General features: G+C 45.1%; 1 protein-coding gene across 6 annotated transcripts in view; it reads left to right on the top strand.

Annotated features, from left to right (window-relative positions):
- fgfr2 (fibroblast growth factor receptor 2) overlaps positions 1–15,945 on the top strand; it is a 37,446-nt gene that overhangs the window by 1,434 nt on the left and 20,067 nt on the right. For 4 of the 6 annotated variants that reach the window (XM_032523404.1, XM_032523400.1, XM_032523399.1 and 1 more), the window contains exons 2-6: positions 1,442–1,697; positions 8,890–9,147; positions 9,472–9,546; positions 13,872–14,041; positions 15,688–15,811. In XM_032523404.1, the coding sequence (XP_032379295.1) occupies positions 1,517–1,697; positions 8,890–9,147; positions 9,472–9,546; positions 13,872–14,041; positions 15,688–15,811 (808 nt within the window). In that variant the 5' untranslated portion in view covers positions 1,442–1,516. The remainder of the gene's footprint in view (positions 1–1,441; positions 1,698–8,889; positions 9,148–9,471; positions 9,547–13,871; positions 14,042–15,687; positions 15,812–15,945) is intronic. The other 2 variants (XM_032523401.1, XM_032523403.1) reach the window with 2 other exon arrangements.

Raw genomic sequence — 15,945 nt, 5'->3', positions numbered from 1 at the left:
AACAACTCTAGGAACCTTTTTTCTCTGTAGTTTAATGCTTTCCCCCCTTCCGAGTTACCCATTCCGTTCTTTAAGTTTGTTTATATTTGATAGCTGCAGAATAATAATCCATGTTTTTTTTCATTGCGCTCTACACTTTTAAACAATTCCAAACAAATGGAAGGTTTCTGGGTGATTCTGGTCTCTATTCGTTCCTCTGACGTTCTCAGACAGAGGTAAGCTCCATGGTTGATTGGTGCACTGATTGGTTTACGATTACTTAATAACGCATACGTCTGAGCTGTATCTATGCAGAATTCTGCCTAAATTGCAAAATCAAACTGGTGCATTATAGCTCTAATAAAGTTAGGACGTCGGCTTACATTCGGGGATTCACCCCGACACCATGTGCGCGTCCGCCGTCCGTGTCGCCTGCGGTCCCCAAGAGGTGAATTAAACCTAAATCAGGTTGCACGTTTGCAGGTTGGCTTTCTAAAAAGTCAAATTACATGTTGTCTTTGCGGATAAAAACCAATCGATACGTCCAGCTGGAGCAGAAGGAGCGCAGGGAAGCGTGACTTCAGCAAAACCTCCAGAGACACACTCGGTTGAACCGCAGATGTCTGGCTAAACAGATCGGTGTGTGTGTGTCTCTACAATATTGGAATATTGCATTTCAATTAAAGCCTTACTGGTTTCATAATCAAGTCACGCAAATGCAATAGGAGCCTCTTACGAATACAATTAACACGGATGCAGCAGCGCGGGCTAAAGGTTTGGCGCATCTGTTGCGCACGGGAATAAACGATGTCCAGCTAAACCAAAGTGGTGCCACATTGGCTGATGTGCTGTCCATCCTGCGCCATGGGTATTTTCAAATCATAAAATGCCTAGTTAAGAATAGATCGTATTATTAATACAGAAGCAGCAGTGTGAAGGTAAAATAATACAGGAGAATAAACATCAGATGTGTGTGAAATCTCATTTTAATTAACTTTAAAACAGTCTTGTCTTTGAGCTGTAGTGCAGTAGTATGATTCTGGGAGACATTAAACTGGTTAGACTGTAAACACCGACCGAGCTCTTGGTTTCTCTAATACATATGTCACTGCATATAATTATAGATGAGAAGTAAAGTACATGCAGGTTGGCTGTGTGTTGACTGCTGGTGCCTCACAGCTTCGGTATGTCAGGGGCATGTCTTGTTTGACAGCATTTTGAAACCCTGTCTGTCTCTGTCTCCTTTTTCTGTTTCAATTTGTCAAAAATAATGTAAGGAGGGAAAAAAGGTTCAGAAACAAGTTGCATGAAATTAATTCACACAAATAATTTTCTTTCCCCCCCCCTTCTTGCTGCCTTTCTGTTCGCTCCTCTGTCTTTCTCTTCAATCATCACTCTGCCACCACCTCTCTCTCTCTCTCTCTCTCTCTCTCTCTCTGTCTCTCTCTCTCTCACCTCTCAGCCCAGGTAATTGGGTGAATTCTAGTGAGTGACAGGCTGACCCTGCAGCAGTTGATGGTCGGGCGGACCCCCTCAGATGGGATCAGTGTCCAGGGGGAGGTGGAGAAGGGGGATATGGGGAGCACTTGCCCCCACTAACGGGATGGCCTCATGGGCCTGGCTGCTGGCCGCTGTCCTGCTGTCCCTGCTGACCGTCAGCGTGGCCCGGCCGCCCCTCACCTCAACCAAGGAGGAGGAGGCCACTCTGGAACCTGAAGGTAAGCAGCGGGGGATGGGAAGGGACAGAAAAGACGGGAGGTGGGAGGTGGAGCAGGGGGAATACCATTTGTTTGGTTTGTTTATAGAGAGCAGGTGTAGGTCTGTCAAGTTTGACTTCAGTTTTTGGTGAACCTTTCTATCCTTTCCTGAGAATTCCTGTCCTTATCTAACTGAAATGATGAAAATCCAAGATTTGCTTCCAGTAAAATTAAGGATATTTAGATTTCTATACAGTTTCATCCATTTGAAGATAGAACAGATGACATGGTTGCACTGTTTTCCACTGTCACCCAAGTGAGTATATAAGTGAAAGAGCCCTTCTTTTCTTATATTTATGTTTAACTACATTGAATATCTAACAAGTAGAAATAATGGAGTCAGATTAAGTATGTAAGATTTTACGGGATTCAACAACTAACCTCAGTATGGTGAGCCTCTTGTTCACCTCTCACCGTGAGGCGTGTGATTCACACTTTTTTTGTTTTAATTCTCCTGCTGATGTCCGTGGTGGGTTAGGGTATACTCGAGTGTTAAAGGCAGGTTTGTGACCCCGGGTGGGAGGACAAGTGAGAGCCGTGAAGGAGGGTGGGACAGTTTTCATGCTTGCATTTCTCTCGTGCCCTACTTGTCTGGAAAGAAGTGCAAAGAAAGACGGAAAGGGAGAAATTAGGATACAGAGTTCGGGGCTTCTGAGGGTTTCTTCGAGTATGTTTGTGAATGCAAATATTTTAGAGTCATGTGTTTTACTGGCAAAACAAATACTTTTGTGAGAGTTTTTTTTGTGGTCTTTCTTTTTCCTTTGAGGCTTCTCCATTTTCTGTCTCCGGTCTGGTCAGAGACAAGCTAATTAGAGTTGTTGTGATGGATGGTAACTCACATTCCAAAGCCTTTTGTTCCCGAGCTTTAATCAGCATGCTAATTGTAAGTTGGGCCAACAACAGAGCATCACTTATTTTTAAGCCACACTCCCCATCTCTCTCTGTCTTTCTCAACACACACATACACTCTTTGCCCTTTGCCCCAGAGGTCAGGTATCCTTCTTTCCTAGCTTGATGAGAGGCCGCCGGAGCTCTCCTCTCCTGTTGATGGTTTTGTTGTTCTATCGTAGACTGTTTGGCTCTAAGCCGGTGGGTTCAGACCCCCACATGGCCCGGATGCTACGCTACATGGTCACAGAGAGAACAGAGAGAGTTTTCCACAGTTATACAATCCTCCTGGAAAGGTCCAAGAGGATTTGTGCATATTTGACTTCTCCTTTAGATGGAGAGATTAAGGAGTGCTGGGCTGCGGTGAAGTCATGTGACTGGAGATTAAGTGGCTAGACGTGGGGGTCACATGATGAGAACCTGGCCTGCTTATCTGATCCCGAGTCAGTTTCCCTGCTGCACACAGCAAACATGGATTTTGTTTTTAACCGCAGCTGTGTGTGATGGAATCAGTGAATCAACAGCTCTGGATCGCTGTGGTCCTCCTTCCGTTCACTGCTCCCGATGGGCTGCGCTGCTGTCACCTGCAGGGCATAGATCTTAGGGAGACGGATTGGCTGCTCCCACCTTCTACACCCCTGCTCCACCCCTTTCTGCCCTGCAGCCTGGATCACCCCACTGCTTGTGTGTGTGGGAGTATTAATTACTTTAAATTAATCAGATTGCATATCAATTGTTGTCTCTACAGAGCACACGCCTGCACCCCTGGTGGCCCTGCTAGTTTGTTTACCTGTGGCTGCTGTAACAGTAGAAGTAGAGCGAGCACGCTGCTTAAAGCCTTCACAACAGACCCATTGTTGTCCATGTAGCCACTTCAGTATCTATGGGAGTGTTTACCTTGTCCAGGCACTCTCCGATTGCACAGTGATTAAAATACTCTGAGTGAGCTGAAGAACAATGGTACCAAACACAGCGGGTGTGTGTCTTTAGCATTGGTATGCTCTTGCTCTCTGGTCGTGGTTCATGGCCCTCTTTGCATATAATTTGAAATACATGTGGCACCAGCTACATCAGAACGAAGGCTGAATGTAAGCACAGTAGACAAAAGTCTGCTCGTGGTCTCGTTGTACCGTTGTGTACTCGCTTGCCAAACTCAGAAAAAACTCTGATCAGCATGGAGGCAAACACTTCAAAAGAGTGGTTAAAGGCTACAACAGACACATTTTATATAAAGAGAGTTTCTGGGCACAGTAGGAACATAATTGCTCTCTTGGCACATCTCTGTATTTATTTGCTGCATGATTTCAACTCTAAATCGAGTTTCCACCGGTATGCTGTACCTTATTTAATAAGATACAGCATGTGTTAAACACGTTAGAAATGACCTTTATTTCTTTAACAGCCAGGATTATTATGGACTGCTAATCTAGATCATAGTTTTTAGTAGACTGTTGTAGTTGTATGTGAATGTGAAGGTGTGAATGTGAAGGAATTACAGGCTTAATATCTATCTGTAACACTGTGCTATCTACACAGTAGGAGTCCAGTGGTAAAAGCATAGAAGAGTCAGCTGGCCGGTTAATGACACAGAGCGTGTGTGTGTGTGTGTGTGTGTGTGTGTGTGTGTGTGTGTGTGTGTGTGTGTGTGTGTGTGTGACTGTGGTGATGGCAATGGAACTGAACTCCAAACAAATGCAGTCTGTCGGCCGGTGGTGTGTGTGACCGTGGGGCAGTTGGGCTGAATATACGGCCTTCACACAATGACTTTTATTAGCCTGCCATTGGCTGGTGTTAATCTTGAAGGCTTGAGTGCATTAGTGGTTGTGTGTGTGTGTGTGTGTGGACTGTTATTTGCCTTGGCAGATGTGCCAGAAAATACTTTGTCACTCCACCGCTCAATCTCACACCTGTCTGATAAGAGGCAGGGAAGAGCTACTGCCTGTGCCAGTTTGTGCCTCAGGTGCACGGCAGGAGGCAGAGGGGAATCTGAGCCAGCATTGATAGGGTGCAGGAAGATGGAGGAAAAAACACTGACTAAAACCATACAGTAAAATGAAAAGTATATAGATGAAGAAACTAGAAGCTAGACTCAAAAGAATCAAAATTAAAGCAATTACTTAAAAGCCTTTTTTCTTAAAAAATGAGTATTTTACCTTGATAATGTTGCACCCACTGTATGAGCCTAAATGAGTATGTGTAGTGCTCAGGATGATAGATCTTCATTTGATGTGTTTTTGTGCAAGTCACTGAGCGTCCTGCATGATCACTTTTCAGGGAATAAGTGTCTCTTATAATGTAAATGTGTATGTTAGAGCTCAAACAATTAGCTGAAAAAATAATCACCTGTTTTGATAATGTCAGTCATTCTTCAAGTATGAAATAGTGGGAAAAAATGCTTACTAAACAAGATATTTACAGATGTTGCTTTGGGAAGTTGAGACGGGAAAACATAGTTGTTAGTTTCATGGATAATGAAAATAGATGAATCTCTAGAAGCCAGAGCAAAGTAGGGGGAAGCTGTACTCTGAGGGTTACTAGAACTCCGACCACAGAAGAGTTTTGGAGAAAAGCTGTGGCCAGTGGGTTAAAGGGGTCGGGTGGGGTTCAGGGAATGCCTTGATGAGGGGTGAAGGGGTGGGTGAACCGGAGGGGCTGTTGCCATGGATGCCAGCAGGAACCAGTTCATGGAACTGCTCCTTTGTCATAATAAAAAAAAGCAAAGGAGGGATTTGAATGTGAAAAGACACTGACATCAGAAAAGAGGGAGAGACAAAAAAAAGGGAGAAAAGTCCGGGGATTTTGACTATGTGAGGAGGACACAGACGGAAGAGTAGAGGAAAAAAGGAGGGATAGGAAGGGTAGCAGAGATAATGTGATTTGGCAGTGTGTGTGTGTGTGTGTGTGTGTGTGTTTGAACGTGTGTGTGCGCCTGTTGGTCTGCATGCATGCTGAGTGTGTGCCTCCGAGATGGCAGTCATTACATTTAGTCCACCTATCCCGTTGTGCAGAACGCGACAGGGGGGGGATGGGGGAATAGATTTGCAGCCGAATGTGATTCCCTGCAGAAGTAAATTCATAAGATTGTATACGCAAAAAATATTGTTCGTAAACTCAGCCCTTGCCCACTTTGCCAACATCTTGGCTCTTGGCGGCTTGACAGACAGACGGAAAGCCAGATGGGCGAGCAGACGTCGAGGAGATGTTGGATGGGAATTGCTCTCCGCATTTTGCAGCAGACACTCAGGCTGCGAGACTAATTATTGTTAGCCAAAAGGGTGCGAACGAGGACGAAGAGATAGCGAGGAGTGGACAGCCTAAATCTGGCACACCTGATAGACACCTGTAATAGCTGTCAGAGAAAGAGAGAGATGCAAAATGATAGTGATGATGGAGGAAGGGGAGCGGAGAAAGCTCTTTGAATGAAATCGAGCAAAAGTGCGAGTGTGTGTATGAGATAGAGAGGCTTCAGCCCCCTTCCTGTGGTGCAGAGGGGGATGAAACTTTGCAGAGATTAAAAATTCTGCAGTGAAGTGTTTCAGCTATTCATCTTAGCATGCATGGACCTGGACCCTTGTGAACTTTTTTTAAGTGGAGCACGGTGTGTGTGAGCCTGGTGCCAGGATCTCCTGGTGTGCGTGTCAGATGATCTGATGCATACATCTATTAATGTGTATGAATACTATTAACTTTGTGTCATTATTTTCTTAATGTGAACAAGGTTTCTTTAGATTCTTGTTGGAATCAGTGTGTGTGTGTGTTTGTGTGTGTGTGTGTGTGTGTGTGTGTGTGTGTGTGTGTGTCTGTGTGTGTGTGTGTGTAAGCTTAAGTGACACAGGTTCCCATGAACAATTGTGCATGTTGGAGGTGTCAACAGGTTTGGGAAGGGTCAGGGTTAGGTCAAGAGGGTCAATGCGAGAGGGGAGGAGGGGGGTGGTTTGAGGTGACATGTGGGAAGGGGGAAGGGGGAAGGAGAGGGCAAAGCTGAAAGAGAAGGTGAAAGAGGGAAATGAAGAAGAAGCAGCAGCAGGAGGAGGAGTTGATGGAGGGGGACAGATGGACGCAGCCTAGATAAGAAAATGATGAAGGCAGAACTAACACGTGCATGCTTTCTTTAGTCAGACGCACCATTTGGATAGATTCTTTGCCTTTCCTGCACTTAGTTTCCCTCCATCCTTGTCTCCTTCTACCTCAGACTTGTCCTTGTAGTGTAACACACACACACACACACATACATCCATGTGTCTGTATGAGTATTGCTTTCTATGAAGCAGTGTCCTTTCTTTCTCTTCAATGTGCTGACAGACAGTGCAGCCTGTGTGTGTGTATATGTATGTTCCAGGTGTTGCGTTGCTACATTAACCTCATTGCCGGTCCCACCATCTTGAAATTGTCCATACCCGTTCGCTTCCCAGCAGATACTGTTTTGTGTCTACATAAACATCTCTAAAATCCCACATTAAACAGCAAAGGAAAAGCCGATGCCAGTAGTAATGTCAAAGCACAGGCAGTGGCCCTTGGTGTGGAAAACCATGTCGTAAAAGTTAGCGAAGACAGCTACCATCAATCAGCGCAGGAGCTCCACCTCTTATAAGACCACACACTCAGTTCTGGGTGGGGAAGGAGGAGTTAATTATTTCCGGATTGAAGGATAGAGTGAGTGAAAAAAAAGACAATACAGGAACTGTACCTGTGTGTGTCTACTTGCCCAGGGGGAACGTTTCGAGGCTTGTGGCGGAATGACTTTCCCTTCCTGTCGAGGCTAGAGTGTGTGTGTCTACTTTACATTTAACACACACATAGGGCACAAAAAAGGGGGTGGAATGTTGTTGAAAAGGTGTATTAAGGTACAGGAAAGGCTGGGAGTGCCACTGGCTCTATAATTACACCTATCAACATTCAGTCAAACACTAAATATACTGTCATCACTGGCGTTTTCATAAGCTTTTCCATTGTTATTTTCCCCACTCAGATATTTTTAATCTCACTCTTTTTTTGCCCCTTTTCTTCACTTCTTATGGAAGAAAAAACACAAACACACATTGATGGACATTTTTGTACTGCAATAAAAACTTCCAGTTTTTTCCCGCTGTGGATGGTTGTAACGGTATCCATGTTTGAGCTGAGTGAATGTACACATATGTGCATGAATGTTTGTGTGTTAAAGTCTCAAGGTGACTGGAATTGGCTTCGGTATATATGACATAAGTCAGGAAGGTTTTTTTTTTTTTCTTCCTTTTCCTCAACATTCAGTCACAGTCTAGAATTTGCATGGATACGTATAATGGCCGTGCTGATGTAGAAGTGCTGTGTCAGCTGTGGACCCTCCAGAATTCCCTTTGATAAATTGGACATTCACCTCATTCTCCGTGCAGTTGTACAAGTCAGAGGACACAGTGTACACAGGCGGACTTGGATTTTGTCCCAGAAGTGAAGGTTTTATGCGCTTAAGTTTCTTGCTCTCTGCCTTGGCCGGCAGATCCTGTGCAGTGGTTGTAGATCCTCCATGGCCATGTTATAAAAGAGAATGAAGAAGTGAGAGATGGAAAACAGAAAAGTCAGGCTACAGCCAGTTCAAGGTTTTCTAAGTTTAGGCACAAAACCAAAGGAACGCCCCAAAAAACAGAGCCCCCTCCTCCTTTCCCTGTCCCTGCCTGACAACCGCTTCCGACCCAGATCTTTCTGGCTGCTTTCTTTTGTGATGGGCAGACGTGCTGGAGTTTCATTACCTTTTTTTTTCAGGCTGCAGAGATCTGTCTGTAATGCTCCTACTCACCAACACACACTGGCTGCTTGGCACTTATGCTAAAAGGGATGGATGGTGGTGGTGGTGGTGGTGGTGGTGGTTGGGGCGAGGGCTATCGCTCAACACAGTGATGTCCAATTCCCACCTGCTCTCAAAGCATTGATTGTTCCCCCCCCCCCCCCACAAAAAAACATGTGCATGGCCATAACTGCAGTGTTGAATCTATAAACTCCAATCACACTGCACACTTTACAACGAACAGTGGTTTTTCTAGAACTCCATTCAAATGACGATGTGAAGAGGTGGGAATGTTTAAAAAATGGGCCTCCTCTTTTCTGTATTGCTCCTCCTGCACAGGTATTAAATGAGTGCATCCATTGGGGGTAATGTGGTGATTTTGTTTCTTACACTTTGGCTTGTTTCTTCCTCTCCCACCTCTCTTTCCTCCTTCTTGTGCACCCTCTTCCTCCTCCAATCTGTCCTTTGCCCCCTTCAACCTCCCCCCCCCCATTCGCTCTGCAGAGGCATCGAACAAATATCAAATTTCTAAGCCCACGGTGTGCTCAGTGCACCCGGGGGAGTTGCTGAAGCTGAACTGCCCTCTGCCGCCGACGGGGACCATCACCTGGACCAAAGATGGCAGCTCTCTGGGCACCAACAACCGCACGGTCATAGAGCAGGAGGTGCTGCAGATCCGTGATGCCACGGCCAAGGATTCTGGCCTGTATACCTGCACCAGCGTGGGCAAAGACACGGTCTGCTTCATAGTGAATGTCACAGGTGAGTCAGGGAACAGACTAGGTCAGGATAGGACAGGGAGTTTGGAGGTTTAGTGTTGGACTGCAGAGCTTGGTTGAGTCCAGGACGTGGCCATGGAGCAGATATTGTCAAGGATGAACAGCCTGAATTTAGTTTTTGCCTAAATGGTTTGTGTGTGTGTGTGTGTGTATGTGTGTTTGTGTGTGTGTGTATATACAAGTGCAGATGCATATTGTGAGATTTATGTAAAAAGGCCCTCAATCTAAGCTTTTTCTGTATGCAAAACTGTACGTGTGCATGCGAGTTGCTGAAAGGTTGGCAGTAACGCGTGGTTACTCTGTGCAGATGCCATCTCGTCAGGGGATGACGAGGATGATACAGAGCGATCGGAGGACACTGGGGCGGACGGAAAGCAGATAAGTAAGTATGGGAGGAACAAAAAGAGGGATGAAAGTGTTAATCATGCACTACCCTTCCTCACCAACTAGTAAAAACCAGTAGATGCACTGATCTGACCCTGTTCTCCACAATCCATTTCTCTGTCTGTGAAATGTTGTTTGCATTGTGAACTCAACCCTCACGTCCTAACAGCATGTTGTTTTATGCATGATAATAAAATGATGCTACATCACAGTACAACAGGATAGTTTCTCATTGGTAAGATTTCAGTAAAACCAGCAAAGGATATCCCACTGTAAATGCACATTTTGGACGTGGCAAAAGAAATGCCATTTAAACTCTTTAAAGTGGCATATATCCCCATGTCTAAAGCTTAAATGTTATATACTTCTGAAGACGTGTCCTGGTCTAAAACACAAATGAGAAGTCCCTAACAGCATGTCAAAACTTAAGTCTGGAATGCTGATTGTGATAGCTACAACACTTACAAAGACTTAATCCCGAGATGAAATAATCTATTTAGCTTTGTCAGTGTTTATTAGAACAGTTCAGACTGCTGAGTGTGTGTGTGTGTGTGTGTGTGTGTGTGTCTCCAGAGAATTCAGAGATTCCTTACATTCCTTTCGCTAGTGTCCCTCAGGTAGTTAGGCCCTATGGAGACAGCCAGCCAGTCAGTCAGCTGGGCTCGTCCATTATGAAAGACAACATCTGGACCCAGTTACCCACCTGATGGGCCTCTGTGTGTGTGTGTGTGTGTGTGTGTGTGTATCTGGGGGTAGTAATGTGGTTATGTAGAGAAATGCACACATGTATGCATTCCCATACACATACAATCACTTAAGTAAAGATGAGGGCTTCCACATCTTGTTAAAATTCTCCACACGCATTGCGTCTCACCGTGAGTCCTCCTTCTCCTCCACTTTTGGACTGACTGTGATTGCTTGAAATCCATTAAATATGGGGGAGAGAGAGGAACTTTGCAAGAGGGGGAAAAAAATGGGGTTGAGGGAAAAGCTCCAACCATTCTGGTGGTAAGAAGCAGTTTGAAAACAAAGGGAAGCTGTTCTGGTTGTACGGTGTCATTTTCTTGCTGTTAGTGTTTCTGCAAAAATTCAAAACTGAGTTCATTATTAAAACAAATGGGGAAGAAGAGGGGGTGGGGAGGGGGGGGGTTGTTGGATCAGTACCAGCTTTTCTCTGAGCATGGCGTGGAGCCTTGGCCGAGGCGCAGAGGACTGGAGCGAGGGAGGGAGGAGGGAGGAGGGTGTAGGGTGTGTAGGGAGGGAATGAGAGCGGAGAGTGTGGGGTGTAGCTTTGTATCCGTGGATTTTTTTCCCCCTTTTTTTTGGAGCACTCAGAATGAGTTTGGCATCAGGGCACTGCAAAAACAGAGCATTTTGATTTGACGTTGTATAGAAGATTGAACAACATAAGCCGGTCCAGAGTGTTTGTCCATCGTCAGCAGTGGGTGGTGTTATTGGCGGAGACATGGAAGAGCCTCTACAGTAAAGCTGTGTTTCTGTCCTGGTGACAACTCGGCTCATTATTGTTAACATCCTCACTCATTGGGCCTCCTCTTTGGTTAAAGCGGCACGGCAGGATTTTCATGGAAGGTCAGATCTATCTCAGCAGCGTAATTAAAGTCAAGACTGAAACTTAAAACATGCAGCTAGAGCGCTAGCTAAAAAGCGGTTAAAAAAATAACCGTTTTCATTAATGAGTACATATTAGATATTCACTGATGTCCTGTTATATGCTATTATGGGCACTGAAAAGGAAAAATCAATCCATTAAAACTTCCACTTCAACTTCAATTTGGAGATTAGGGCCATGTTGGGAAGCAAATAAAAAGTAAAAAAAGTTATTATATTTTGAAAAAAATATTGAATTTTTGTTATTTTGTTGTTAAGTTACAACAAAAGGTTTTGACAAAATTGTTTTAAAGGCCCTGAAAACCAATAATCAACTTCTTACAGTGGGTAAAGGTTTAAACACTTATAGCTATTTCACAACAGTGATTTCAGTATTTTTTATTGTGTCTGAGCTCCCTCACTGGTTTCAAGTGGGTGGGACTCAATTGGAAAATGTTGATATTACATATTTCTATTAACCAATCAGGATTTAGCAAGACTTGTTTGTCAATGTAGAAAATTTTCCTACCTCCTAAACTCTATATAATTATTTAGATTAGCTAAGAAATGAAAAAAAAAATGCATTGACACAAATCTTAAAAAAAGGGTTTTTTTTACTCTTGAAGAGCTGATATTTTGGAGATGCATGGTTTTCACAGGACCAATACTCTTGAAACTGTATCCTCGAACACTGTGTCCCCTACAGTGGCCCTAAGTTGTCTTGTCTCGATTGCATAGATGCAGGGTAAAGAGGAGGCTCTCACAGCTTAACGAGAACACATTTCAACGTTGAAATTATTACTTTGGGTCACTGATGGATCTAGCTTTCCGGAGGAAGTTAGAGGGAAAAAAAGTTGACTCATAGCGCAGGAGTTCGATAACCTCAGCTCACCCCAGGCCAGCTTAGGATAAACAGCCGTGAGTGGGGATCCGGATGCGCAGGGCTTTGGGGGAGGTGGGGGTTCCAGGAGTCCACAGCAGTTGGGCCAGTGAGAGTTTGGCTTCATCTGGAGAGAGGTCTTGGGGTCGTCTCGTTTGAAGTGCTGCCCCTCCGGACGGAGAGCATGGGAAACAGCACCGTTCACCTTTCATGTCCCAGCCTCATCCTCCGACCCGGCTACCAGTGTGGGGTCAAAGGTCGTCTCAGAGAGACAGCCTCGCAATGGATGCCAGTCTTCACCTAATCTGCCTCTGTCTGAATGGATCTAGCGATGACAGGGAGACTAAATGAAGAGAAATGGAAAGGGGGACTGAGAGGTGAAGATGCTGGAAGCACAGATAGTGAGAGTGAAGGAGGAAGAGGAAAGGGGAATGACTAATTATAGTTTGAGCACTTACTGTATCCATTCATTCAGGAAGGAAGAGCACTGTTTACTGACTTTACTATCCAAGTATGTGTGACTCGTCCGGTTGTGCGTTCCAGAGAAAATTATGGGAGGTGTCTGATACTACGCAGATCGGACAGGCGGGAAAGGGAGTGGAGGATATACTGTATCTTCCTGGGACGTGAACTGATGCTTGAGGGCCATACTAAGAGTCAGTAGTGGTCTTATCTGTGGGTACTCCCTCTGTTGCTTGTACTCCTGCTATATGGAGAGGAAGTAATGGTGTGGAAGACCGTTTGGGTTGTTGTTTGACTTTTAGTTTTTCTTCCCCTCTGAGCCCCATCTGCTTAGGCAATCACACTCCCAGGTGCAGAGAAAAAGGACGGGTGGGGGCTAGGGGAAAAAATCCAGCGGACTGAGAGACAGAATGGGGAGAAAATAGGGAACCAGAGAATGGACAAAACACAGGGAAGGTGAAAGTTTTCAGTTGGGCAAATGGTAACAGTTTGCTGTTGATGAACGTGTGCATTGAGAACTCTGAAATCCTTCACTCAATTCAATTAAATTCATTTTATTTATAGTATCAAATCATAACAACAGTTATCTCAAGACATTTTACAGATAGAGTAGGTCTAGACCACATTCTATAATGTATAAAGTCCCAACAATTCTAGTAATTCCCCCAAGAACAAGCATGGTGCGACAGTGCGACATGCGCAGTGGTGAGGAAACTCCCCTTTTAGAAAGAATCCTCGGTCAGACCCAGGCTCTTGGTAGGCGGTGCCTGACGGTGCCGGTTGGGGATGTGATGCACAGTGGCAATCACAATGTAAACGTGACATTCAGTTTTTTCCCCTGATGGTACATAATGATCTTCCATGGGTGATAAGCATCCCTGGCCCTGCCGTCCATATCTAGCCAAGTGACAGGCAGATAAACAGGGGAGCTATGGTAATTGGAGGAAGTGGAGGGGGGGAGGGAGGGGGGGGAAGACTGGTAAGTGGAATGAGATGAAATTGAATGTGATGGTCTAGTTACCCTCTTGGCAACGCCCAGGCACATTCTCCCCTCAGAGCTGATGTTTTCCGCCCTCTGCAACACCCCCCGAGCCTCCAGAGAAAGTGTGTTTTTATTTAACTGTGTTAGTGTGGAGCTCTGGGTTGTGTTATGCAGACAGGGGATCAAGTCAGTGTTGCCAGGGTGGCTGGGTGGGGTGGGGAGTGGGGGTCTTTGGGAGTGTTAGAAATGGTTCAGGTTTGGCTCCTCTGCAGTCATGCTTCCCTGTCTATCTGCCTTAGCCAGTCCAAGGCCCTGAAGCCAAACTGTTAATGCTGAGGACCTGATTTGGAAATCTCACCCTGACTGAACACCAACTGTTCTCTGGTTGTAGGCGCTCCGTATTGGACCTCGTCAGCTAAGATGGAGAAGAAGCTACATGCGGTGCCAGCTGCCAATACAGTCAAGTTCCGCTGTGCTGCAGAAGGCAACCCCAAGCCTAAGCTGCGCTGGCTTAAAAACGGCCGGCCTTTCCGCCAAGAGGACCGCATGGGAGGATATAAGGTAGGATAAACAGTAATACATCATACTTTTTATTACAAATGTCAACTCACTGGCTTCTTTTGCTTTTCTACTGCTTTCTGTGCTGCAGTACTTTTGGCTGTGTGGTGAATTTTTTTTTTTACATGGGATGTCAAGTTTCCTTCTTCCAATCATTCTCTGGCTGTCCTTTCACCCCTTTTCCACCCTTCACTGGAGACACGGGAGGAGAGGAGACAGAGGAAACGAGGGCAGGGTTCCTGGTGTGAAATTGGAATTGCTCATCCGTGCGCCTCCTCTCACCAGGATACTTTGCAGAGCCTCTCGCTGTATCTCAAAAAGGTTCTTTACCCCCAACAATTAGAAACTTAAGCCCGGGACTTGAGGGTTAAATGCCCCCAGACAGTAACGTATAGAGAAGGTAGGTAGCGTCAGGGTTGAACTGAGTTGAGAATGCTGAGGTAACTCAATCAGGGAGAACAGGTCCCACTGGCTTTGGTCGGTGACTAGTATGTGATTTTAGCATGTGATTCTATTGTTATGAAATGTGATTTACAAACACTATTGCAGAGATGGTTAAAGTTTAAACTGAAGGGGTTTGAATTCTTGGATTCTTGGACCAGAATACTGTATGAATTATGTCAGCAGTCAACATAAAAGACTGTCTACGCTGTGGTTTAAATTGTCTCCCGCCCTTGTCCCATTTTGGGAAATAAACAGTCTAAGTTGATTTATATGTGATGGAAATACCTTATTGTGTATGTGATGGGAAAGCAAAGCTTGTTTGGTTGTGTTTTATTTTCTCTTTTTAAAAAAAAAGCCTGAAATTAGTCTCAATGTGTAGAATTCCTCTCCTATCTTTTGATTGCAGTTTAGTTATTTGGCTCGTAAATTCCTCTTGTTGCATCTAAACAAATAGTATTTACAGTATATCCTAGAGTCGTGCTGATAGAGTGGAATAACAGCTCAATCAGAACTAAGAATTAATTCATGAGAAGATCCAGGGATGCTGAACTGAGTCTGAGGTTCCTGGTTAATGACTGATGGTTTTTGAGGAAACACATTTCCCTACCAGGAAAGTTGAGGAGCAGAGTATGTTGATGTGGCTGTTGATGTCCCTTCCCTTTGGCATTCAGCAGACTCATTATACAGTAGACAAAAAAAACAGCCACAACGTGACGGAAATGATACAGTCAAGCTGTCAGATACACTGTGGGCAGCTCGTTTCTCACTTTTTGTCAACAAATGTTGGACAAAAGCGGTACCTGAGCCCAGCCCTGTGGCATAATCTCTCCATTGTGTGAAATGTAGGCCTGTACTAGCAGTAGCTACTGCCTGTCTTCAGTGTGCAGACGGAAACACTATTGTTAGCTCACACCTGTGGATTCCACACCGGGGTGAAGCTATTTTTTGCAAATAAATTATGAATAACTGTGTGTTTGCTGCTTAGACTCAAAGGGTGGGGTTCAGCCTGTCAACTGCCTCAATGGTGTTTTCCAGCTCTCGTTTTTCACTCTTCTAACCAAATCCCCTCTGTCATTCTTTCTTATCTTTCTCTTTATGTCTGTTAATGTCACCTGCATTTTTGTGTGTGTGTGTGTGTACATTGACGTGTGTTTATCAATGACTGTGTCTGTGTAACAAGAAATCCCTCTGCCTCTCGCACCCAGGTGCGTACCCAGCACTGGACCCTGATCATGGAGAGCGTGGTGCCGTCGGACAAGGGCAACTACACCTGTCTGGTGGAGAACGAGTTTGGATCCATCAACCACACCTACACCCTGGACGTAGTGGGTCAGTACCATGCACAAAACACACACTCGGGCTCGGAGTACACAGCTGAGGCTCACAAAGCGTGGAGGGTGTGGAGGAAGTGAAGGCAAGCGGAGAGAGAGTTCTCACAGTGAGACTAGTGTGTGTGTGTGTGT

This window comes from Etheostoma spectabile, chromosome 8, assembly GCF_008692095.1.
Source record: "Etheostoma spectabile isolate EspeVRDwgs_2016 chromosome 8, UIUC_Espe_1.0, whole genome shotgun sequence".
Taxonomy (NCBI): Eukaryota; Metazoa; Chordata; class Actinopteri; order Perciformes; family Percidae; genus Etheostoma; species Etheostoma spectabile.
The sequence above is the reverse complement of the archived record's forward strand: the minus strand, read 5'-3'. Positions and strand labels throughout refer to the sequence as shown.